Source organism: Bombina bombina, chromosome 6 (genome assembly GCF_027579735.1).
Source record: "Bombina bombina isolate aBomBom1 chromosome 6, aBomBom1.pri, whole genome shotgun sequence".
Classification (NCBI taxonomy): Eukaryota; Metazoa; Chordata; class Amphibia; order Anura; family Bombinatoridae; genus Bombina; species Bombina bombina.
The window spans coordinates 164542048-164567435 of NC_069504.1; the positions used below are offsets into that span (position 1 = coordinate 164542048).

A 25388-nucleotide genomic window follows, 5' to 3' on the forward strand; every position below is an offset into this window, starting at 1 on the left:
GCTTATGTTTTTTATACCTTTCATTCTAGGGCCTAGTTTGCCAATGGCAACTGTCGATATTAAAAATCCAGAGATAAACAGATATAATGCGCACTTAAGCAACATTCCAAATAACAAAGAGAAGAAAAAAGGAAAGAATAAGAAGAAAAGAATTACTAAAGCAGATATAGGAACACCAAGCAATTTCCAGTATGTAAACGTATTTTTTTTTGGGAGGGGGGTTTGGTGGCGGTATTGCTTTCATCTTATTTCTATATTTTCTTGTTTTCTTGTGGAATTCTGTCATAAAGTGACATTATCAGCTTTGAGAAGTGAAATGTAAAGGTGATGCTTTTAGTTGAGGCTAACAATTACGACAGTTGCTAGAATATTTAATGCAAATATTGTCTGGACACATACAGATGAATGCTGGTGCAGTAATGTTGTTTTATGAATGTCTGAGGAGCATTTGATACTTATTAAGGCCGATGTATGTCCTTTGGCTGGCCTTCTTATAAAATCTTTCTGCATCCAAGCATAATATGTTTTCCTTGCTTCAAAAATGCAAAATAAATTTGAAAGGGACATATTTTACCAATCCACACACAGTCAGAACATTTCAAATGTAATAGGTTTGTAAAATATAAAGGCTTTTGTGGTATGTAAAACGCGAACACATCATTGAAGAGTTCTTTCCACTGCTCATGTCTCCATAATATTAGTTGGTTATTTTTTTCATGTTCAAAAGGATCTCTAGAGGCGAGATTACATGATATGGTAGAGACATTTTCTAAAACAAATTGAGGTAAATACGTCTAATTTATCTGGATTTATTTAAGACTTTATAGATGTTAAGGGAATCAAAAGTATGAGACACTTATTAGTTCTAGCAGAGGTATCCTTTCTTTCTTACTGGATGACATTCCATTATATATTTTGAAACTACAGGAGTCCTCTTTGTGCCATCAGTGCAACTGCAAGGGATTTACAATCTTTTTTTTAGTGCCTCAAAGTTTCAATGTATTTACATGTCACTTTCTGATTACAAGCTCCCTTTCCTACCTTGCCTACAGGATGTAGAGTTCAGGTGGTTGTTCTTGTTATTATTATTATCTGCTATTTATTAAGCACCAATAGTATACTGTGTTTATACCAGGGGTTTATTGTTAATAAGGGACAGTATTTGCTTTAACAAACAGAAGTATAATATTCCATATGAGCACAATAACTAGTAGGTGTACTTTTATACAAAGCAAACTACTAATCAAGAGGCTATTAAAGGGCCACTAAACCCAACATCTTTCTTTCATGATTCAGATAGAGAATACAAATTTAAACAACATTACAATTTACTTCTATTTATTTTGCTTCATTTTTTATATATCCTTAGTGGAAGAAAAAGCAATGCACATGGTGAGCCAATCACATGAGGCTTCTATGTGCAGCAACCAATCAGCAGTTACTGCGCATATCTAGATATGCCTTTCAGCAAAGAATATCAAGAGAATAAAACAAATTAGATAATATAAGTAAATTAGAAAGATGTTTAAAATTGCATTCTCTTTCTAAATCATGAAAGAAAAAATGTTGGTTTCATGGCCCTTTAAGTTTACAGTCTAAAGAAGGAGTTGACACGAAAGGGAAAGACAAAGGGAAAATAAGCCTTATATAATATAATGAAAGATGTTCTAAAAATGGACAATGTAATGTTCTTTAAGCCTGGGGCAAACTTCGTTCTTCCTTTTGGAACTGATCTTCCATTTGTACTTCAGCCTTGGCCTAAAAACTGCAGCGAATAGAAGAGACCATCCACAAAATAGCGTACTATTTAATACAAGGTATAAAGGTAAATGGAAGCTGCCAGTCTAAAAATAACAGTTAAAACTCACAAAGCAACAGTGCTCACACATTATATATATATATATATATATATATATATATATATATATATATATATATATATATATTTTTTAGTCCACTGTATGATGATTCATTCACAAATACAATAAAGTACAACTGACAATTAAAACAATTATGTAAAAAAGCAATCTGCAGCAGTGTTGCTGAAAGCACATGCTGGGTGTGTGCAATATCTGGCCAGGCTTTTGTGTGCTTTCAGCAATACAATATTCCCCTTATAGACACTGCATCCCCTTATAGACGCTGCATCATGCTAAGACTGCTTTCCCTGATGGAACCCTTCATGAGTGTCTGAACTTATCAGCAGCATCTTATGTTTCTCTACTTTGTGTTTTGGCCTCAATTTGTTTTGCACATGGGTTCCATGTTTACTACCCAATAGGGGTCTTCTACTAGTTTAAATTCAAATGATTTTACTGTGATTTTGTTCCGATTCCTCTAATACTCTAAATACTCTTACACACCTTAGAAGTGGTCAAATCTATTAAATATTACCTGCTTCTTAACCTCTTGTAGGCTCCAAAACTTTTATTTTTTTATAGCTTTCGTCTGTATTTGTGTATTTGGCATGGGAAAGGATCTGCCTTTTCCTTATACTGTGCATTTTATCCGTTTTGAATGCAGCTTTCCATGATTTATGGTGTGTAAAACAATGATACAGCCCTCTTTACAATCTGTTGTTTCTTGTTCTGTTTTCATGTTATACTGTTTAGGAATACCTTGTGCAAAGCAAATTTAGTGGTTGGAGCTGCAACACAAGACATAAGCAAACCGCTTCAGAGGAGCAGATGATTGTAGGCAATAGCTTCGGCTGACAAGAAGTGTAATTGAGCAAAATTTAGAAGTTTGTAGAAAGCAAAACAATCAATAAGATAATGTTTCCCCGCAGTAGTTGAGAGTAATGGATTATGGATTGCAAGAATAACATTAAGCTGGAAGTGAGTAAATGGATAAAGTGGATTTTTATTTGTTAAATAAGAACACATTGCCATATCCAGGTGATAATGATTTGCAGATAATTAAATTTCCAGGTACAAGTAGAACAGAGTTGGCAACTTAACCCTGACACATGTACAAACTAGAGTTTTAGACCAGGCATGGTATTTTATTGACCTTTCTTTCGTTTGATGAGGATAGTCCATAGGGATCCATAACGTGAGATATACTTCCCGCCACTAACCCACACACAAGCTTTAATCACTCCCACCACCCATCTTTCCTCAGTTTGTTCTCGGCCTACAATGAGAACGGCTGAAGATAGAGGTGCTCCAGCTACTTGCTTAAAATATGCATTTTATGGATGCTTAAACCAGTGTGAGACCCTTAGCCCTGATGCAGATTCATTCAGTAAGAAGAGATCAGCAGAAAGAAGCTTTCAGCACACTGGATTAGACAGGGGCATAGGAATACCTTATGTGTGCAGTATCTCCTTATGGAGTTTCAGCCATAACTATCCTCAGGCATCGAAGGGACATGTCCCTTAGCCTCCCCCTGTGGGATTAAGGTCTGAAATCCTCTGCTGTACAAGCACTGGATGGGTTCGCTACTGGATACAGCTACAGTTGCGTGCCTGGTAAGCTCAGTGGAGGGGTGATTCACTTGGGTAAGTCATTCTTCAGCACTCACACAGCCCACAGGCTATAAGAAACTACTTTCACTTAAGTATAGCCTACCTGCTGACACATTTTTTGGCTTCTTTTAGCAAATAATTGCCCTAGTTACATCTGGGGGCTATTTAGGAACCCATATATCCCTCTTTACCCTTTAGCAGCAACTTCTGATTTTACCCCTTTATTTAAAAGTAGCCTGCATAAAGCAATGGCGGAATATTTGGCGGCTTTCCCCTTCCAAGTAAGTGTAAACAGAAATCTACCTACACCTTCTGATGTGATCATGCAAGTGCCTTACGCTCAATCCCTAATTCCTGATCTGCTTCAGAGTTCTAATTCTGCAGAGTAGTGATGCACCAAAATGGAAATTCTGGACCGAAACCGAATCCGAAAATCCGGAATGCACTTGGCCGAAAACCGAAACTGATACCGAAAATGTATTTTTTCAAATTATTTTTTTTAGGTTTTTTTTTTTTGCATAATTAGAGCCAATAAAAAAATCCCACACTTTTATTGAAAGTAACACACTAAAATTGGACAAAAATATCTTAAAACAATAATATGCTACACAATAATTTTACCAAGAAAAAAAAAAAACCAGGCAAACAATAATGCCATTTTCGGCCAAAATGTTTCTGCGACCAAAATTTTGGTGCATCCCTACTTAAAACAATTATAAATATCAATATACTGTATTATTCTTCATTTAGTTCTATGTAACAGAATCATATTTAACAGTTTTTTTTTACTAATTATCCAAATAAAGTATAGTCCTAGAAAACTCATTATATGCAGAACAGAAAGTCAAGTAATAAACTTAAAACAGCAGCTCTAGGATAGCATCAAATTTGAAACATGCTACACAATAATTTTACCGAAAATAACAGGCTAAAAAACCGAAAACCGAAATAGCCAAAAATGCAATTTTCGGCCGAAACTTTCTGCGGCCGAAATTTCGGTGCATCCCTACTGCAGAGTCTTCTTTCTCAGAAGGCGAATTGTGATCTGGAGATCAGAATACTGTACCTGATACGGAAATTGACTCTGCATATAGGTTTAAAGTAGAGCATATTCATACCTTGTTACATGAGGTATTTAAAACTATAGGCATTTTGGAGTCAGTCTATTGAAAGCAAACATGTGAATCAATTGAATGTTGTTTTCAAGGCTTCCCCTAAGATTCCTGAAGTATTTCAGGTTGAATACATTGCCAAAAAAGTTGGGAAAAGCCTGGTGTGTCCTTTGCTGCTACTTCCAGGTTTAAAAGGATGTACCCGATTCCAGAACAGAACGTGGAACTATGGGGGACCATCCCTAAGGTTGGTGGCTCTATTTCTACATTAGCAAAGTGCACTACTACTGTATACCTATGGAATATATCCTTTCTTTAAGAGATCCAAGGGATTAGAGTCTTTCCTAATGAAGCTTTCTTCAAACAGGTCTTTTGCTTAAAGTGAAGGTAAACTTTGGTGAATGAAAGCCCCTTTTTAAATACTACTATTAAAAACAGGGGCACTTTCATTCATCAAAGTTTACAAAGCAGTCGTTTCTCCAACATAGGTGTGTCCGGTCCACGGCGTCATCCTTACTTGTGGGATATTCTCTTCCCCAACAGGAAATGGCAAAGAGCCCAGCAAAGCTGGTCACATGATCCCTCCTAGGCTCCGCCTACCCCAGTCATTCTCTTTGCCGTTGTACAGGCAACATCTCCACGGAGATGGCTTAGAGTTTTTTAGTGTTTAACTGTAGTTTTTATTATTCAATCAAGAGTTTGTTATTTTGAAATAGTGCTGGCATGTACTATTTACTCAGAAACAGAAAAGAGATGAAGATTTCTGTTTGTATGAGGAAAATGATTTTAGCAACCGTCACTAAAATCCATGGCTGTTCCACACAGGACTGTTGAGAGCAATTAACTTCAGTTGGGGGAACAGTGAGCAGTCTCTTGCTGCTTGAGGTATGACACATTCTAACAAGACGATGTAATGCTGGAAGCTGTCATTTTCCCTATGGGATCCGGTAAGCCATGTTTATTACGATCGTAAATAAGGGCTTCACAAGGGCTTATTAAGACTGTAGACTTTTTCTGGGCTAAATCGATTCATTATTAACACATATTTAGCCTTGAGGAATCATTTTATCTGGGTATTTTGATATAATAATATCGGCAGGCACTGTTTTAGACACCTTATTCTTAGGGGCTTTCCCAAAGCATAGGCAGAGCCTCATTTTCGCGCCGGTGTGGCGCACTTGTTTTTGAGAGGCATGGCATGCAGTCGCATGTGAGAGGAGCTCTGATACTTAGAAAAGGCTTTCTGAAGGCGTCATTTGATATCGTATTCCCCTTTGGGCTTGGTTGGGTCTCAGCAAAGCAGATACCAGGGACTGTAAAGGGGTTAAAGTTCAAAACGGCTCCGGTTCCGTTATTTTAAGGGTTAAAGCTTCCAAATTTGGTGTGCAATACTTTTAAGGCTTTAAGACACTGTGGTGAAAATTTGGTGAATTTTGAACAATTCCTTCATGTTTTTTCGCAATTGCAGTAATAAAGTGTGTTCAGTTTAAAATTTAAAGTGACAGTAACGGTTTTATTTTAAAACGTTTTTTGTACTTTGTTATCAAGTTTATGCCTGTTTAACATGTCTGAACTACCAGATAGACTGTGTTCTGAATGTGGGGAAGCCAGAATTCCTATTCATTTAAATAAATGTGATTTATGTGACAATGACAATGATGCCCAAGATGATTCCTCAAGTGAGGGGAGTAAGCATGGTACTGCATCATTCCCTCCTTCGTCTACACGAGTCTTGCCCACTCAGGAGGCCCCTAGTACATCTAGCGCGCCAATACTCCTTACTATGCAACAATTAACGGCTGTAATGGATAATTCTGTCAAAAACATTTTAGCCAAAATGAACACTTATCAGCGTAAGCGCGATTGCTCTGTTTTAGATACTGAAGAGCATGACGACGCTGATAATGATATTTCTGAAGGGCCCCTAACCCAGTCTGATGGGGCCAGGGAGGTTTTGTCTGAGGGAGAAATTACTGATTCAGGGAACATTTCTCAACAAGCTGAACCTGATGTGATTGCATTTAAATTTAAGTTGGAACATCTCCGCATTCTGCTTAAGGAGGTATTATCCACTCTGGATGATTGTGACAAGTTGGTCATCCCAGAGAAACTATGTAAAATGGACAAGTTCCTAGAGGTGCCGGGGCTCCCAGAAGCTTTTCCTATACCCAAGCGGGTGGCGGACATTGTTAATAAAGAATGGGAAAGGCCCGGTATTCCTTTCGTCCCTCCCCCCATATTTAAAAAATTGTTTCCTATGGTCGACCCCAGAAAGGACTTATGGCAGACAGTCCCCAAGGTCGAGGGAGCGGTTTCCACTTTAAACAAACGCACCACTATACCCATAGAGGATAGTTGTGCTTTCAAAGATCCTATGGATAAAAAATTAGAAGGTTTGCTTAAGAAAATGTTTGTTCAGCAGGGTTACCTTCTACAACCAATTTCATGCATTGTCCCTGTCACTACAGCCGCATGTTTCTGGTTCGATGAGCTGATAAAGGCGGTCGATAGTGATTCTCCTCCTTATGAGGAGATTATGGACAGAATCAATGCTCTCAAATTGGCTAATTCTTTCACCCTAGACGCCACTTTGCAATTGGCTAGGTTAGCGGCTAAGAATTCAGGGTTTGCTATTGTGGCGCGCAGAGCGCTTTGGTTGAAATCTTGGTCGGCTGATGCGTCTTCCAAGAACAAGCTACTTAACATTCCTTTCAAGGGGAAAACGCTGTTTGGCCCTGACTTGAAAGAGATTATCTCTGATATCACTGGGGGTAAGGGCCACGCCCTTCCTCAGGATCGGCCTTTCAAGGCAAAAAATAAACCTAATTTTCGTCCCTTTCGTAGAATCTCTTCTACCGATAAATATTCTGGAACTGAGAGCGATATTCAATGCTCTCAAGGCTTGGCCTCAGCTAGCGAGGGCCAAGTTCATACGGTTTCAATCAGACAACATGACAACTGTTGCGTACATCAACCATCAGGGGGGAACAAGGAGTTCCCTAGCGATGGAAGAAGTGACCAAAATCATTCTATGGGCGGAGTCTCACTCCTGCCACCTGTCTGCTATCCACATCCCAGGAGTGGAAAATTGGGAAGCGGATTTTCTGAGTCGTCAGACATTGCATCCGGGGGAGTGGGAACTCCATCCGGAAATCTTTGCCCAAGTCACTCAGCTGTGGGGCATTCCAGACATGGATCTGATGGCCTCTCGTCAGAACTTCAAAGTTCCTTGCTACGGGTCCAGATCCAGGGATCCCAAGGCGGCTCTAGTGGATGCACTAGTAGCACCTTGGACCTTCAAACTAGCTTATGTGTTCCCGCCGTTTCCTCTCATCCCCAGGCTGGTAGCCAGGATCAATCAGGAGAGGGCGTCGGTGATCTTGATAGCTCCTGCGTGGCCACGCAGGACTTGGTATGCAGATCTGGTGAATATGTCATCGGCTCCACCTTGGAAGCTACCTTTGAGACGAGACCTTCTTGTTCAGGGTCCGTTCGAACATCCGAATCTGGTTTCACTCCAGCTGACTGCTTGGAGATTGAACGCTTGATCTTATCGAAGCGAGGGTTCTCGGATTCTGTTATCGATACTCTTGTTCAGGCCAGAAAGCCTGTAACTAGAAAGATTTACCACAAAATTTGGAAAAAATATATCTGTTGGTGTGAATCTAAAGGATTCCCTTGGGACAAGGTTAAGATTCCTAGGATTCTATCCTTCCTTCAAGAAGGATTGGAAAAAGGATTATCTGCAAGTTCCCTGAAGGGACAGATTTCTGCCTTGTCTGTGTTACTTCACAAAAAGCTGGCAGCTGTGCCAGATGTTCAAGCCTTTGTTCAGGCTCTGGTTAGAATTAAGCCTGTTTACAAACCTTTGACTCCTCCTTGGAGTCTCAATTTGGTTCTTTCAGTTCTTCAGGGGGTTCCGTTTGAACCCTTACATTCCGTTGATATTAAGTTATTATCTTGGAAAGTTTTGTTTTTAGTTGCAATTTCTTCTGCTAGAAGAGTTTCAGAATTATCTGCTCTGCAGTGTTCTCCTCCTTATCTGGTGTTCCATGCAGATAAGGTGGTTTTACGTACTAAACCTGGTTTTCTTCCAAAAGTTGTTTCTAACAAAAACATTAACCAGGAGATTATCGTACCTTCTCTGTGTCCGAAACCAGTTTCAAAGAAGGAACGATTGTTGCACAATTTGGATGTTGTTCGCGCTCTAAAATTCTATTTAGATGCTACAAAGGATTTTAGACAAACATCTTCCTTGTTTGTTGTTTATTCCGGTAAAAGGAGAGGTCAAAAAGCAACTTCTACCTCTCTTTCTTTTTGGATTAAAAGCATCATCAGATTGGCTTACGAGACTGCCGGACGGCAGCCTCCCGAAAGAATCACAGCTCATTCCACTAGGGCTGTGGCTTCCACATGGGCCTTCAAGAACGAGGCTTCTGTTGATCAGATATGTAGGGCAGCGACTTGGTCTTCACTGCACACTTTTACCAAATTTTACAAGTTTGATACTTTTGCTTCTTCTGAGGCTATTTTTGGGAGAAAGGTTTTGCAAGCCGTGGTGCCTTCCATTTAGGTGACCTGATTTGCTCCCTCCCTTCATCCGTGTCCTAAAGCTTTGGTATTGGTTCCCACAAGTAAGGATGACGCCGTGGACCGGACACACCTATGTTGGAGAAAACAGAATTTATGTTTACCTGATAAATTACTTTCTCCAACGGTGTGTCCGGTCCACGGCCCGCCCTGGTTTTTTTAATCAGGTCTGATAATTTATTTTCTTAACTACAGTCACCACGGTACCATATGGTTTCTCCTATGCAAATATTCCTCCTTAACGTCGGTCGAATGACTGGGGTAGGCGGAGCCTAGGAGGGATCATGTGACCAGCTTTGCTGGGCTCTTTGCCATTTCCTGTTGGGGAAGAGAATGTCCCACAAGTAAGGATGACGCCGTGGACCGGACACACCGTTGGAGAAAGTAATTTATCAGGTAAACATAAATTCTGTTTTTGTTAAAAAAAATTACCTTTTTTTTTTCATTTCACAGCTAGAGCAGCTTCCCCCACCTAGAAATCCTCTATTCACACGTCAGCAATGACTAATCCAGCTTCCTTCAATCACGGCTTTCCCCCCAGGGGAGTTATTGCCTGAGGCCATGCTGTGATTGGAGGAAGCGGGATTAATCATTTCTGACGTGTGAATAGAGGATCTCTATGTGGGGAAGCTGCTCTAGCTGTGAAAAGAAAAAAAGTTAATTTTTTTATAAGAACGGCTGCTTTGTAAACTTTGATGAATGAAAGTGCCCCTGTTTTTAATAGTATTTTTAAAATACGGGCTTTCATTAACCAAAGTTTACCTTCACTTTAAACCATGTTTAAAACATGTTACATGTGTGGCTGCAGCAGGGGCCCAATATTGTGATTCCTTATCCAAAATGGCTGCAGAGTCATCTTCAGAATTGCATTAAGGCTCTCAAAATTTGTGACGCAATTGTGGACATCATCAAAATCAATGTCAAAAATATGTCCATGGCAGTCCTAGCAAGAAGGGCTTTATGGCTAAATACATAGTCAGCAGACATGGTGTCAAAGAATAGGTTACTGTCTCTTTCCTTCCAATGGAAGATTCTCTTTGGTTCTGACCTGAACTCAATCATGACGATGGTTACTGGAGGAAAAGGAGCTTTTCTTCCTCAAGATAAGAAATCTAAAGGAAAGAACAAATCGGGTGACCGGTTTAGTTCTTTTCTTTTCTCCGCAGATCCTCTCAAAAACTTGAGTCCTCCATGCCAGCCTAGAAACGCCTGGTTCTTCCTGGGCTAAAAACTAACAGTGCAAGGAGTCCAACCCCAAGTCTGCATGAAGGTGCAGACCCCAAACAAGAATCTGAGTCGATTTACAGAAGTCCTGGTTTCATTCGGTCATAGACCTTTAGGTACAAAACATCATATCTCAGAGTTATCGGATAGGTTTTTGATCCAGGCCTCCTTGAGGACAATTACATCTCTCATGTCCCAAAAATCATTTAAAGGCATCTGCCTTCATTCAATGTGTTCATGATCTAGAGGATATGGGAGTAATTGTCCCAGTGCCTATCTCACAACAGGGACAAGGGTTTTACTCAAACGTTTTCATTGCCCCATAGAAGGAAGAAACTTTCAGACCCATCTTGGACTTCAAGACTCTAAACAAGTTGGAAAGGGTCTACAATAGACCTCCAGGATGCTCATCTGCATATCCTATTCACAGGGACCATCATCAAATTTCCTCAACGAACACTTTGTTTGTTGCCTTTCCTTTTAGATGTTAGAAAGATACAAGTCAAAGAACCTGCACTGGAAATAACAATACTAAGCAGCACACTATACAAAAGGTAAACCTAACAACCTTCAAAAATCAAACTATGTGTGCATGCCACTATAAATTAGTGACAAGAACTGTCTCAAACTATTTAAAACCCCATTATCATTATTTTATCAAAAACACATAGTTAGATTACAAGTGGAGCCCTATTTTAACATGCGTAAAGGGGCAAAAGTGACCGTTTATGGGTGCACGTTAAATAACCAGCTATTACAAGTGGCTGGTTAATGCTCCTGCAAGCTCGCGGTAGCTAAGCGAGATTAACCAGTGGTCAGACCTCTGGTTAATTAAAAAAATGTGCCCCAATTGCCCCCCCCCCCAAATTAGTGTACAGTTCTTTTCTGTAAATAAAATAAATATATTAGCATCTTTTTATTTAAAAAATAAAAAATGCACAATGCAGTTATAAGTGGTTAAAGTTAGGGGTTCTGGGGTGCACGTTAAATAACCAGCTATTACAAGTGGCTGGTTAATGCTCCTGCAAGCACTTTGCACTAAGCACAATTAACCAGTGGTCAGACCTCTGGTTTATTAAAAAAATGTGTAAAAGTATAACATTCTGATACGATAACTGAGCCAAAACCGTTTCTCAATAGATACAGAATGGATAATTGCAAAATGGATTTTTGCAGATTGGATTATACAAAAGTGATGAGATATAAATACAGAAATATAAAATGTGATATATCAATTGCATGTAAACTTACAATAGCATCAAAAATATCCACATAGTCCTGATGATACAAAAAAGAGTGTCCAAAATCCTTAACGTGACAAATAGGTGTATGATCTAAAAATGTGTTTAAGAGGAATGTGTTCAAAAATATAGGTGAATTATGTGTCCGAAAATGAATAAAAATACAAATTAAAAATGTGGAAATGAAAGTTGTTGTGTACACCAAAAATTAGTTATAACGTGACCTCATCCGTGGGGTAAAAAATATGTTGAATATCCCCCCAAATTTTTTTTTTATTTTATCCAGAAGTTTGACTTCTTTTATGCAAGACAATCTTCAATGTGGGTGATACTAAACGATATCCTATGTCCTATAAAAAGATAAATCACACAGTGCAATAAAGCTAACACAAATGTTAAAAATTAGGAAATATGCTTACCCAAGTGGGAACCTGAGCCGTTAACCAGAAAAGTCTCTGCGTTTCGGTCTTTAGCAAAACCTTTTTTAAGACCAGATTGCTCTCATCCTATAAAAAAATATTGTGTTGATGGAGATATTTTGAAATATGGATTAATGAAAATAGGTGTTAACAGTAATTAAATAACACAATGTCTCATTCTCAGGAATCAATGATCAGCAAAATTGTACCAATTATTATGATAAATTAGTAACAATGTGATTTGTTAGTATAATGCAGTTGGTTGTGGTTCAATATCATAACTTTCATTAGAGAGTCAATGATTCTTTACTGTTCAATCACCCACCTGACCACTAGGAGGAGGCAAATACTCCCTACACCAAAAGTTCTAATAGTCCTCCTACTTCCTGTTCTCTCCTAGTTTTTCTTTGCCTGTCACCGGAGGTGGTGAAGATGGTTTTGCTCAAGATTTATTTAAGTAGTTGTGAGATATATAATTCCACATTACCCTCATAAGGGGAAACTTGTAAGAGAGGATTGTGGGAGACTACTGGCTGTGCAATGTAATTCTCCTTGTAGGAGTAGTGGTCACAAGCCTGCCTTAGGGATCGCTGGGACTGGTCCTTTAGCCTCCTCCTGTTTGGCCAAGCAGATGTACTCCCTCAGTATATCCTCAGTAACAGTAGTGGGCTTTATCCTCATGCTACATCAGGGAGGCAGGGGGAGGGGGCATTTGCTGTGTAAGTACCTACATGTCTTACACAGCCCACAGGCTATGACTAGGTGCATTTGTGCATCAATGCGGAATACAGCAGAATGATTTCACAGCTGAGCTCAAAGCCATAGTAGTCACACAAATCAGGCTCTTTATTTATTACATAGCACAATTACTTCCCACTTTTTATGCTGTTTCACACAATGTATAATGCATGACATTTTTTATTTAAAAGTTGTAATTGGCACAATGATACTTGTGTCACTGGTTGCTCAACATTTTTCCTTCCTAAGATAGGGAGAGTCCACGGCTTCATTCCTTACTGTTGGGAAAATACAACACCTGGCCACCAGGAGGAGGCAAAGACAGCCCAGCCAAAGGCTTAAATATCCCACTTTCTCATTACCCCAGTCATTCTTTGCCTTTCATCATGATAGGAGGTGGTAGAGAAGAAGATTCAGAGAGTCCTGAAAAAAGGGTATCTGCCCTTCAAGAGGAGGACTGTTTTAAGTAGTCATGTCAACCTCTCAGTGAGAGTATTGATGAAAGCTTAGGAGTCTGGAGATGCAGGGAAAGTTTTTTTGCGAAACCATCCAGACTACTACTAACTATGCTCCTATGCAATCTGTGTTGACAAGTTTCACTACCTGCTTTCTCTCACTCAAGTCTATGTCAGGAGCGCTGCTATAAGACTGTCACACTTGAGAGGCTGTGTTCTGTTCCACAGCATGGATCCTGGAGGTAAGATTGTTTCAACTTTTTTACACATAAAACGCTATAAAAGGGTCACAGTGAGGCTCCTTTATATCTTGATAGGATCCAGGGGTTAATATTCTCTGAGGGGGGTTTATTGAACAGTTGGGGTTCATTAATCAGTGTATTAATTATTTTTCATTCCATTTTCATTTTTCATAGCATGTGGTCTATGTTCATTCCCTCCATTCTGGCTGAAACTTCAACCTGAGGAGAGCATTTCCTCCGTTAACTGTCTGGGTCTAGGAGGTGGTGAGTGCCCTAGCCATTGGGAGTATATAAAAAAAAAAAAAAAAGTTTTTTTTTTTTTTTTTTTTTTTTTCTGTGGGTATAACCTGAGCTATGGAGTACTCTAACATGTTAGAAGGTACTCCTTCTGTACTAAATCATACCTGTTTATATTGTGAGGAGGTTGTGGTTTTCCCGCCCACTCAATTATGTTCCACATGCCTTAACACTGTTATAAAGTCTAAGAAGGGAGACAAGACTGCTAAGGCTACTAGTATTACCTTTGAGCCGTCTACCTCTCAGGACTCAGCGTCCCGTGAGATTACTACCCTTGCTACATTATCCACATGCAGTTCCCCGTAGCACATCTAATCCTCCATCCAGAGAGGGCCTTCTTCCTGCGGACTTTGCTGCGCAGTTACAAACAGAGCTGTCTGCGGCCCTCAGTGCATTACCTCGCTCTTACAAACGTAAGAGAAAGGTTAAACATAGCTCTCCTGACCCGGAGTCATCTAAATATTTTTATCGGATTTAGCTATTGTCCCAGTTATCCGATGATGAGTTAACCTCTGTAGCTTCAGTGGGTGAACTTTCTGGGTTGGAGTACTAAGCGTCTAAGCCTCCTGCTGCGGAGGAACCGTCCTTTAGATTTAAAATTGAGCACTTGCATTTTTTTATTAAAGGAGGTTCTGTCTACGTTAGTGGTTCCAGAGGCCGCGCTGCCTGAAGAACCTATAATATCTAAATTAGACAGACTTTACGAAGACAGGAAAGTTCCTTTGATTTTTCCTGTGTCGGTTAAAATGGCAAACATTTTTAACAACGAATGGGAAAGAATTTGATTTCTCTTACTTGGTGTATCCAGTCCATGGATTCATCCTTGTGGGATATTCTCATTCCCTACAGGAAGTGGCAAAGAGAGCACACAGCAGAGCTGTCCATATAGCTCCCCCTCAGGCTCCGCCCCCCCAGTCATTCTCTTTGCCGCTCTAACAAGTAGCATCTCCACGGGAGGGTAAAGTTAATGTGGTGTTAGATTTGTAGTTTTTATTTCTTCAATCAAGAGTTTTTTTATTTTAAAATAGTGCCGGTTTGTACTATTTACTCTGTGGCAGAAAGTGATGAAGATTTCTGCTGAGACGAAAACGATTTTAGCATGTTGTAACTAAAATCCATTGCCGTTCCCACACAGGACTGTTGAGTACCGGAGAACTTCAGTTGGGGGGAACAGTTTGCAGGCTTAACTGCTATAAGGTATGCTCAGTCACTTTTTTTCTAGTCAAGACTTAGTAATGCTAGAAGACTGACAAGTATCCCCATGTGGGGAAGGTAAGCCATATTCTGAGACTTAGTATAGAAGGATGGCTTAGTTAAAAGGGCTTCAAACGCTGGTGGACACTGTTAAGGGGAAATCGATTATTTTATTACAATAATCTGATATTTGTACAAGTGTGTATTACATTTGGAACACTTTTTTGGGGGTTTTATTTCCGCATGGCATACCTTTAGACACCTATTTTGGCTTGGGAAGGCCCCACAACTCCGGAGTGAAGAGGGAGGGGCCTAAATTTTGCGCCTCAGTTGCGCAGTTGATTTGGCAGACAGCTTCATGCAGCTTCACGTGTAGAGTCCAGAGATTGCTGGAGGACTTCAGAGAGGCTTTTTTTCGTTCAAAACTAATCCCCAAGGAAGGTAGGGCCACAGCAGAGGCTGTGGCATGGTGCTGTAGTTTGTTAAACCGGTGGCCTGCTTTAATTTGCTCCGGTTTGGGCAGTAAGGGGTTAATTGTCTTGAAATCTACCGTGCAATCATTTCAAAGCATTAGGATCATATGGTGAAAATTTCATAAAGATTGGACTTTTTTTGAGGTTAAGGTTTTGCAAGCAGTGGTGCCTTCCGTTTAGGTTACCTGACTTGCCCTGGCAATTAAGTCAGGTTTAAATTTATCTTTGGAAAACTACAGTCACCACTGCACCCTATGGTTTCTATTTTTTCTCCTAACCGTCGGTCGAATGACTGGTGGGGCGGAGCCTGAAGGGGAGCTATATGGACAGCTCTGCTGTGTGCTCTCTTTGCCACTTCCTGTAGGGAATGAGAATATCCCACAAGTAAGGATGAATCCGTGGACTGGATACACCGTAAGAGAAAGTAATTTATCAGGTAAGCATAAATTCTGTTTTTCCGTTTCCCCCTAGTCTACTTTTAAGAAGTTGTTCCTGGTCACGGACTCTCAACTGGAGTTGTGGGGCTCCATTCCTAAGGTGGATGTTGCTATCTCTATGCTTGCTAAACGTACTACTATACCTCTTGTGCTAAACGTACTACTATACCTCTTGAGGATAGTTCTTCGTTCAGAGAGCCGATTGTTCAAGGGAAAATGGTAACCTTTCTTTCATGTAATTAGCAAGAGTCCATGAGCTAGTGACGTATGGGATATACATTCCTACCAGGAGGGGCAAAGTTTCCCAAACCTCAAAATGCCTATAAATACACCCCTCACCACACCCACAATTCAGTTTTACAAACTTTGCCTCCGATGGAGGTGGTGAAGTAAGTTTGTGCTAGATTCTACGTTGATATGCGCTCCGCAGCAAGTTGGAGCCCGGTTTTCCTCTCAGCGTGCAGTGAATGTCAGAGGGATGTGAGGAGAGTATTGCCTATTTGAATGCAGTGATCTCCTTCTACGGGGTCTATTTCATAGGTTCTCTGTTATCGGTCGTAGAGATTCATCTCTTACCTCCCTTTTCAGATCGACGATATACTCTTATATATACCATTACCTCTACTGATTCTCGTTTCAGTACTGGTTTGGCTATCTGCTATATGTAGAGGAGTGTCCTGGGGTAAGTAAGTCTTATTTTCTGTGACACTCCAAGCTATGGTTGGGCACTTTGTTTATAAAGTTCTAAATATATGTATTCAAACATTTATTTGCCTTGACTCAGAATGTTCAACTTTCCTTATTTCAGACAGTCAGTTTCATATTTGGGATAATGCATTTTAATTTAACATTTTTCTTACCTTAAAATTTGACTTTTTTCCTGTGGGCTGTTAGGCTCGCGGGGGCTGAAAATGCTTCTTTTTATTGCGTCATTCTTGGCGCGGACTTTTTTGGCGCAAAAATTCTATTTCCGTTTCCGGCGTCATACGTGTCGCCGGAAGTTGCGTCATTTTTTGACGTTATTTTGCGCCAAAAATGTCGGCGTTCCGGATGTGGCGTCATTTTTGGCGCCAAAAAGCATTTAGGCGCCAAATAATGTGGGCGTCTTATTTGGCGCGAAAAAATATGGGCGTCGCTTTTGTCTCCACATTATTTAAGTCTCATTTTTTATTGCTTCTGGTTGCTAGAAGCTTGTTCTTTGGCATTTTTTCCCATTCCTGAAACTGTCATTTAAGGAATTTGATCAATTTTGCTTTATATATATGTTGTTTTTTCTCTTACATATTGCAAGATGTCTCACGTTGCATCTGAGTCAGAAGATACTACAGGAAAATCGCTGTCAAGTGCTGAATCTACCAAAGCTAAGTGTATCTGCTGTAAACTTTTGGTAGCTATTCCTCCAGCTGTTGTTTGTATTGATTGTCATGACAAACTTGTTAAAGCAGATAATATTTCCTTTAGTAAAGTACCATTGCCTGTTGCAGTTCCTTCAACATCTAAGGTGCAGAATGTTCCTGATAATATAAGAGATTTTGTTTCTGAATCCATAAAGAAGGCTATGTCTGTTATTTCTCCTTCTAGTAAACGTAAAAAATCTTTTAAAACTTCTCTCCCTACAGATGAATTTTTAAATGAACATCATCATTCTGATTCTGATGATTCCTCTGGTTCAGAGGATTCTGTCTCAGAGGTTGATGCTGATAAATCTTCATATTTATTTAAAATGGAATTTATTCGTTCTTTACTTAAAGAAGTACTAATTGCTTTAGAAATAGAGGATTCTGGTCCTCTTGATACTAATTCTAAATGTTTAGATAAGGTATTTAAAGCTCCTGTGGTTATTCCAGAAGTTTTTCCTGTTCCTAATGCTATTTCTGCAGTAATTTCCAAAGAATGGGATAATTTGGGTAATTCATTTACTCCTTCTAAACGTTTTAAGCAATTATATCCTGTGCCGTCTGACAGATTAGAATTTTGGGACAAGATCCCTAAAGTTGATGGGGCTATTTCTACCCTTGCTAAACGTACTACTATTCCTACGTCAGATGGTACTTCGTTTAAGGATCCTCTAGATAGGAAAATTGAATCCTTTCTAAGAAAAGCTTATATGTGTTCAGGTAATCTTCTTAGACCTGCTATATCTTTGGCTGATGTTGCTGCAGCTTCAACTTTTTGGTTGGAAACTTTAGCGCAACAAGTAACACATCGTGATTCTCATGATATTATTATTCTTCTTCAGCATGGTAATAATTTTATCTGTGATGCCATTTTTGATATTATCAGAGTTGATGTCAGGTTTATGTCTCTAGCTATTTTAGCTAGAAGTGCTTTATGGCTTAAAACTTGGAATGCTGATATGGCTTCTAAATCAACTTTACTTTCCATTTCTTTCCAGGGTAACAAATTATTTGGTTCTCAGTTGGATTCCATTATTTCAACTGTTACTGGTGGGAAAGGAACTTTTTTACCACAGGATAAAAAATCTAAAGGTAAAAACAGGGCTAATAATCGTTTTCGTTCCTTTCGTTTCAACAAAGAACAAAAGCCTGATCCTTCATCCTCAGGAGCAGTTTCAGTTTGGAGACCATCTCCAGTCTGGAATAAATCCAAGCCAGCTAGAAAGGCAAAGCCTGCTTCTAAGTCCACATGAAGGTGCGGCCCTCATTCCAGCTCTGCTGGTAGGGGGCAGGTTACGTTTTTTCAAGGAAATTTGGATCAATTCTGTTCACAATCTTTGGATTCAGAGCATTGTTTCAGAAGGGTACAGAATTGGTTTCAAGTTGAGACCTCCTGCAAAGAGATTTTTTCTTTCCCGTGTCCCAGTAAATCCAGTAAAAGCTCAAGCATTTCTGAAATGTGTTTCAGATCTAGAGTTGACTGGAGTAATTATGCCAGTTCCAGTTCCGGAACAGGGGATGGGGTTTTATTCAAATCTCTTCATTGTACCAAAGAAGGAGAATTCTTTCAGACCAGTTCTGGATCTAAAAATATTGAATCGTTATGTAAGGATACCAACGTTCAAGATGGTAACTGTAAGGACTATCTTACCTTTTGTTCAGCAAGGGAATTATATGTCCACAATAGATTTACAGGATGCATATCTGCATATTCAGATTCATCCAGATCATTATCAGTACCTGAGATTCTCGTTTCTGGACAAGCATTACCAATTTGTGGCTCTGCCGTTTGGCCTAGCTACAGCTCCAAGAATTTTTACAAAGGTTCTCGGTGCCCTGCTGTCTGTAATCAGAGAACAGGGTATTGTGTTATTTCCTTATTTGGACGATATCTTGGTACTTGCTCAGTCTTTACATTTAGCAGAATCTCATACGAATCGACTTGTGTTGTTTCTTCAAGATCATGGTTGGAGGATCAATTTACCAAAAAGTTCTTTGATTCCTCAGACAAGGGTAACTTTTCTGGGTTTCCAGATGGATTCAGTGTCCATGACTCTGTCTTTAACAGACAAGAGACGTCTAAAGTTGATTGCAGCTTGTCGAAACCTTCAGTCACAATCATTCCCTTCGGTAGCCTTATGCATGGAAATTCTAGGTCTTATGACTGCTGCATCGGACGCGATCCCCTTTGCTCGTTTTCACATGCGACCTCTTCAGCTCTGTATGCTGAAGCAATGGTGCAAGGATTACACGAAGATATCTCAATTAATATCTTTAAAACCGATTGTTCGACACTCTCTAACATGGTGGACAGATCACCATCGTTTAATTCAGGGGGCTTCTTTTGTGCTTCCGACTTGGACTGTAATTTCAACAGATGCAAGTCTCACAGGTTGGGGAGCTGTGTGGGGATCTCTGACGGCACAAGGAGTTTGGGAATCTCAGGAGGTGAGATTACCGATCAATATTTTGGAACTCCGTGCAATTTTCAGAGCTCTTCAGTTTTGGCCTCTTCTGAAGAGAGAATCGTTCATTTGTTTTCAGACAGACAATGTCACAACTGTGGCATACATCAATCATCAAGGAGGGACTCACAGTCCTCTGGCTATGAAAGAAGTATCTCGAATTTTGGTTTGGGCGGAATCCAGCTCCTGTCTAATCTCTGCGGTTCATATCCCAGGTGTAGACAATTGGGAAGCGGATTATCTCAGTCGCCAAACGTTGCATCCGGGCGAATGGTCTCTTCACCCAGAGGTATTTCTTCAGATTGTTCAAATGTGGGAACTTCCAGAAATAGATCTGATGGCGTCCCATCTAAACAAGAAACTTCCCAGGTATCTGTCCAGATCCCGGGATCCTCAGGCGGAGGCAGTGGATGCATTATCACTTCCTTGGAAGTATCATCCTGCCTATATCTTTCCGCCTCTAGTTCTTCTTCCAAGAGTAATCTCCAAGATTCTGAAGGAATGCTCGTTTGTTCTGCTGGTAGCTCCGGCATGGCCTCACAGGTTTTGGTATGCGGATCTTGTCCGGATGGCCTCTTGCCAACCGTGGACTCTTCCGTTAAGACCAGACCTTCTGTCGCAAGGTCCTTTTTTCCATCAGGATCTGAAATCCTTAAATTTAAAGGCATGGAGATTGAACGCTTAATTCTTGGTCAAAGAGGTTTCTCTGACTCTGTGATTAATACTATGTTACAGGCTCGTAAATCTGTATCTCGAGAGATATATTATAGAGTCTGGAAGACTTATATTTCTTGGTGTCTTTCTCATCATTTTTCCTGGCATTCTTTTAGAATACCGAGAATTTTACAGTTTCTTCAGGATGGTTTAGATAAGGGTTTGTAAATCTCTGCTCTTTCTGTTCTTTTTCACAGAAAGATTGCTATTCTTCCTGATATTCATTGTTTTGTACAAGCTTTGGTTCGTATAAAACCTGTCATTAAGTCAATTTCTCCTCCTTGGAGTTTGAATTTGGTTCTGGGAGCTCTTCAAGCTCCTCCGTTTGAACCTATGCATTCATTGGACATTAAATTACTTTCTTGGAAAGTTTTGTTCCTTTTGGCCATCTCTTCTGCCAGAAGAGTTTCTGAATTATCTGCTCTTTCTTGTGAGTCTCCTTTTCTGATTTTTCATCAGGATAAGGCGGTGTTGCGAACTTCTTTTGAATTTTTACCTAAAGTTGTGAATTCCAACAACATTAGTAGAGAAATTGTGGTTCCTTCATTATGTCCTAATCCTAAGAATTCTATGGAGAAATCGTTGCATTCTTTGGATGTTGTTACAGCTTTGAAATATTATGTTGAAGCTACGAAATCTTTTCGTAAGACTTCTAGTCTATTTGTTATCTTTTCCGGTTCTAGAAAAGGCCAGAAAGCTTCTGCCATTTCTTTGGCATCTTGGTTGAAATCTTTAATTCATCTTGCCTATGTTGAGTCGGGTAAAACTCCGCCTCAGAGAATTACAGCTCATTCTACTAGGTCAGTTTCTACTTCCTGGGTGTTTAGGAATGAAGCTTCGGTTGACCAGATCTGCAAAGCAGCAACTTGGTCCTCTTTGCATACTTTTACTAAATTCTACCATTTTGATGTATTTTCTTCTTCTGAAGCAGTTTTTGGTAGAAAAGTACTTCAGGCAGCGGTTTCAGTTTGAATCTTCTGCTTATGTTTTTCGTTAAACTTTATTTTGGGTGTGGATTATTTTCAGCAGGAATTGGCTGTCTTTATTTTATCCCTCCCTCTCTAGTGACTCTTGTGTGGAAAGATCCACATCTTGGGTAGTCATTATCCCATACGTCACTAGCTCATGGACTCTTGCTAATTACATGAAAGAAAACATAATTTATGTAAGAACTTACCTGATAAATTCATTTCTTTCATATTAGCAAGAGTCCATGAGGCCCGCCCTTTTTTTGTGGTGGTTATGATTTTGTATAAAGCACAATTATTCCAATTCCTTATTTTTTATGCTTTCGCACTTTTTTATCACCCCACTTCTTGGCTATTCGTTAAACTGAATTGTGGGTGTGGTGAGGGGTGTATTTATAGGCATTTTGAGGTTTGGGAAACTTTGCCCCTCCTGGTAGGAATGTATATCCCATACGTCACTAGCTCATGGACTCTTGCTAATATGAAAGAAATGAATTTATCAGGTAAGTTCTTACATAAATTATGTTTTCTGAGAAAGATTTTTCAATATACAGGATTTTTATTTCAACCGGAGGCTGCGGTTGCTGGAGCAGCTACCTACTGGTGTGACTCTTTGTCGGAACCCATTGAGGTGGAGTCTCCCCTCAAGGATATTTAAGACAGAATTAAAGCTCTGAGAGGTCTGCAGACTTCTAAGTCCAGGCTCCTTTTTCTTCCCTTCAAGGGAAAGATTTTATTTGGTCCAGGCCTAGACTCCATTTTGTCTACGGTTAGCGGAGGCACGTGTGCCTTCCTACCGCAAGATAAGAACAACAAGTCTAAGGGACGACAATCTTCTAATTTTTGTTCCTTTCGTTCTGACAAATCCCAACGACAACAATCCTCCTCCAAGCCCAAGCAGCCCAAGAGTACTTGTAAGCCGGCTCAGTCCTGAAATAAGTCCAAGCAGAATAAGAAGCCTGCCGAAAACAAATTGTCATGAAGGGTAGGCCCCCGATCCAGGATCGGATTGTGTAGGGGGCAAACTGTCTTTTTTTTCAGACGCTTGGTTCAGGGACATACAGGATCCATGGGTCCTGGAGGTCTTACTCCGGGATACAAGATGGGCTTAAAATCTCATCCGCCCAGGGGCAGATTCCTACTCTCGAACCTGTCTACAGACCAGAAAAGAGGGATGCCTTTCTAGGGTGCATTCGGGACCTATCCTCCTTAGGAGTTGTTGTCCCTGTGCCTATCGAAGAAAGAGATTTGACGTTTTATTCAAACCTTTTCATGGTCCCAAAGAAGGAGGGAACTTTCCTCCCAATTCTGGACCTAAAGTGCTTAAACAGAATTCTCAGTGTCCCTTCATTCAAGATGGAGACAATAAGGTCCATACTTACTTTAGTTCACGAAGGCCAGTTTATGACCACTATAGATCTGAAGGACGCTTAACTTCATGTTCCAATCCATAGGAAACACTTTCAGTTCCGGAGGTTTGCATTCCTGGACCAGCACTTCCAGTTCATTGCCCTTCCGTTTGGCCTAGCTACTGCTCCAAGAATCCTTACAAAGGTTCTGGGGGCTCTTCTAGCCGTTGCCAGAACTCAGGGTATTATAGTAGCCCCATACTTGGACAATATTCTGGTGCAAGCACCATCTTGTCATCTTACGGAAGAATACTCAGAGTCCCTTCTCAGTCTTCTTCGATCACATGGATGGAAGATAACTTGGAAAAGAGTTCTCTTATCCCAAGTACCAGGGTGAAAATCCTGGGTGCTATAATAGACTCCATATCCATGAGGATATTTCTAACGGACCAGAAACGTTGCAAGCTAACTTCGGCATGTCTTGCCCTCCAGACCTCCTTGAGTCCCTTTGTGGCTCAGTGTATGGAGGTGGTTGGTCTCATGGTGTCCTGCATGGACATTATTCCTTTTGCCAGGTTCCGTCTCAGACCTTTACAGCTGTGCATGCTGAGACAGTGGAACCACAATCATTTTGATCTGTCTCTACAGATTGTATTAGACAGCCGGTCGAGAGAATCGCTCTCTTGGTGGCTCTGTCAAGATCATCTGTCCCAAGGGGCGTGCTTCTTAAGACCATCCTGGGAGATTGTGACTACGGGCACAAGCCTATCTGCTTGGGGAGCTGTTTGGGGTGCCAGGAAGGCACATGGGTTGTGGACTCAGGAGGAGTCCTCCCTCCCAATCAATTTTGGAACTACGGGCAATCTTCAATGCCACTTCTGGGTTCGTCCCTATTTATCAGATTCCAATCGGACAATATATCCTCCGTGGCTTACATCAACCATCAGGGGGGAACAAGAAGTTCCTTGGCGATGAAGGAATTATCTCAGATTCTGGAGTGGTTGGAGGCTCACAGCTGTTCGCTGGGTGTGGACAACTGGGAGGCGGATTTTCTCAGCAGGCAATCCTTCCACCCAGGGGAATGGTCTCTCCATCCCAAGGTGTATCCAGGGATATGCAGCAAGTGGGGGGCGCCGGAGATAGATCTTATGGGGTCCCGTCTCAATACCAAGCTACCCTGAAACGGGTCGAGGTCGAGGGATCCCGAAGCAGATCTAATAGAGGCACTAGCAGTGCCCTGGAGGTTCAAACTGATATCTTTTTTCTCCATTACCGCTTCTTCCTCGAGTGGTGGTCCGCATCAAGCAGGAGCAGGTATCGGTAATCCTGATTGCTCCATCGTGGCTGCGAAGGACGCGGTTCGCGGACCTAGTGTGGATGTCCTCATCTCCTCCGTGGAAGTTACCTTGTCACAGAGACCTGCTGTTACAAGGTCAATTTGTTCAACAAAATAAAGATTCTCTGAGGCTGACTGCGTGGGGATTGAACACTTAGTCTTAGCAAAGAAAAGTTTTTCTGAGAGTGTTATTGATACTCTTATTCATGCTTGTAAACCAGTTAATCGGCGTATCTACCACAAAGGGTGGAGGACCTACTTATTCTGGTGTGAAGAGCGGGGTTTTTCCTGACACAGAGTAAAGGTTGCCAGGATCTTATCTTTCTCCAGGATGGACTGGAGAAGGGCTTTTCTGCTAGTTCCCTGAGGACAGATTTTGGCCCTGTCGGTTTTATTGCACAAGAGGCTAGCTGAGCTTCCGGTGTTATACACAAGTCAAGTTGTGTAGAACCCGGGCCTGCACGCTGCTACAGCTCAAATGACAAAGTCAGAGTGAATTTCATCAATCGTGATGGAGAAACACTTGTAGCAGAAGGAAAAGTTGGAGAATCTCTTGTTGTTGTTATAGAAAAAAATATTGACATTGATGGTTTTGTACCTGCTCTATATTCTTTGCACTATTTTCCTGCTCGCATTGAACCGTCATTTAACTTGCCGGGTCTGCAGCACTGAGATTGGCTACCACTTGGACGGCTCCCATTGTGACGTCGGCTCCTGTGTTACTGCCGATTGGCTACTGGAACCCACGTGGAGTATCCCGTACACTCGTCTGTTGGGCGTCGTGAGATCCCGTCTTGCGTTGTGAGGCATGCTGTTGTGCCGCTCTCTATGTGAGTACCCTCCCGGTTGGAGTTTGTGACTGCTTTTGTTCATCTCTTTGTGCAGACGTTACTGTTCTATGAGGCGCCTCTTTTTTTTCTGTTGTCACAGGTTTTCTTCACTGCTTCCCTTCTCAAGAGTGCTGCCCCGATCGCTGATTCTATTTGAGGCTCCTGGTCCTGTTTTTATCTGCGCACCTCCTTTAGAGACTTTTTGCTCTAATCCACTTGAGCTTCCAGACTTGCAGTTCTTTAAAGCTCTGCTTAGGATCAGACCTGTGTTTAGATCTGGGGCTCCTCATTGGAGCCTAAATCTTGTTCTTCGTGTTTTGCAACAAGCTCTGTTTGAGCCTCTGCATTCCGTTGACATTAAATTGTTCTCTTGGAAGGTTCTCTTTTTAATGGCCATTGCCTCTTCGTGCAGAGTTTCTGAGATCTCTGCTTTGCGAT

The 25388-nt window shown here is 40.8% G+C and overlaps 1 protein-coding gene across 2 annotated transcripts in view; it reads left to right on the forward strand.

Annotated features, from left to right (window-relative positions):
• Nucleotides 1–25388, forward strand: part of WASL (WASP like actin nucleation promoting factor) — a 503517-nt gene that overhangs the window by 289502 nt on the left and 188627 nt on the right. For both annotated transcript variants that reach the window (XM_053716658.1, XM_053716659.1), the window contains one exon: nucleotides 30–189. In XM_053716658.1, the coding sequence (XP_053572633.1) occupies nucleotides 30–189 (160 nt within the window). The remainder of the gene's footprint in view (nucleotides 1–29; nucleotides 190–25388) is intronic.